General features: G+C 53.6%; 1 protein-coding gene across 1 annotated transcript; it reads right to left on the bottom strand.

Annotated features, from left to right (window-relative positions):
• Nucleotides 1–3: 3 nt before the first annotated feature.
• Nucleotides 4–1,098, bottom strand: MECP2 (methyl-CpG binding protein 2; the record flags this gene model as incomplete). The annotated part of the gene is made up of 2 exons (XM_029086776.1): nt 4–643; nt 767–1,098. Coding segments are annotated over 2 exons (972 nt in total), but the record flags the coding sequence as incomplete, so codon positions are not given.
• Nucleotides 1,099–1,146: the final 48 nt, after the last annotated feature.

Raw genomic sequence — 1,146 nt, 5'->3', positions numbered from 1 at the left:
CACCGTTTCTCTGGTTTTCCGTTTTTTGATGGGTAAAACCGTTTCCTGCACCGACGGCGTCACCGGCGTTTTCTTTTTGCTTTCCGGTACCGTCCCGGTGGACCCCAAAACCCCCGCGTTCCCCGTGGGTTTCCTTCCTCTTTTCTTGGGGATCGATTGACTATCGCTCGCTTCCGATTTCCTTTTCCTTCCGGGTCGTTTCACACTTAAAATCTGAGCTGATGATGATGACGTCGTCGCTGACGTCATCGCCGACGTCATCGCTGAGGTCATCACCGTTGTGGTTTCACCCCGGGAGGTCCCAGTTTGTCCCGGTTGAAACGGCATCTTCACTAATAACTTCCCCGAGCTTTTCTCAATCACCCGTTTGACTTGGACTCCCTCTGACGTCATCGCCGCCGTTGATGACGTCATCGTTGTCTTAGGTTTGGTTACTCCACTACCTTTAGGACGACCGCGACCTCGTCCGGTACCGGTAGTTTTAGGTGATTTAGGTTTTTTAGATGGTTTTTGTTCTCTCCTTGATGGGCTCCCACGACCGGTGACGGTGAAATCAAAATCATTTGGATCTAAAGAATTATCACCGATTTTCTCAAAATAAGCGATTAATTCCACTTTGGAACGAAAAGCTTTTCCTTGAGGGCTGAAAAACACCCCAAAAAACCACGAGGAAATGGTTAAAATGAAGATGAAAATGAAAGATTAAGGTGGGATTTACTCATCCCCCGTGTCGTTAACCCCCTCCCCCACCCCCCTCGTTACTCACTTAATTAAGTAGACGTCGTATTTGCCGGCGGATCGCCCCGATTTCCGCTGTTTGAGTTTCCGGGTCCAACCCTCGGGTAGGGTGGGGTCGTCGTACATGGGACCCCGGTCTCGGATGATGGAACGACGTTGTTTCGGTGAGGCTGAAGCTTCCGGTGGTGCCGGTGCCGTCCCGGGACTCTCAGAGGTCTCGGCTTTACCGGCCTCAGCCGGTTCCGGGGCTGGTTCCGGTTCTGGGGCCGGTTCACCGGGTTCCTCGGGTTCTTTTCGGTCCTTTTTGAATTTCTTGGGTTTGGTGGGTCGCTCCCTCAGCGCCTGCGGGGGCTGCTCCGGCTGCTCCACCCTGGGAGGGAAGGAAGGCACAGGGATGGGGTGAGGGGG

The sequence above is a fragment of the Antrostomus carolinensis genome, unplaced genomic scaffold (genome assembly GCF_000700745.2).
Source record: "Antrostomus carolinensis isolate BGI_N321 unplaced genomic scaffold, ASM70074v2 scaffold47839, whole genome shotgun sequence".
NCBI classification, from domain to species: Eukaryota; Metazoa; Chordata; class Aves; order Caprimulgiformes; family Caprimulgidae; genus Antrostomus; species Antrostomus carolinensis.
This window is presented reverse-complemented; position numbering and strand designations above follow the sequence as displayed.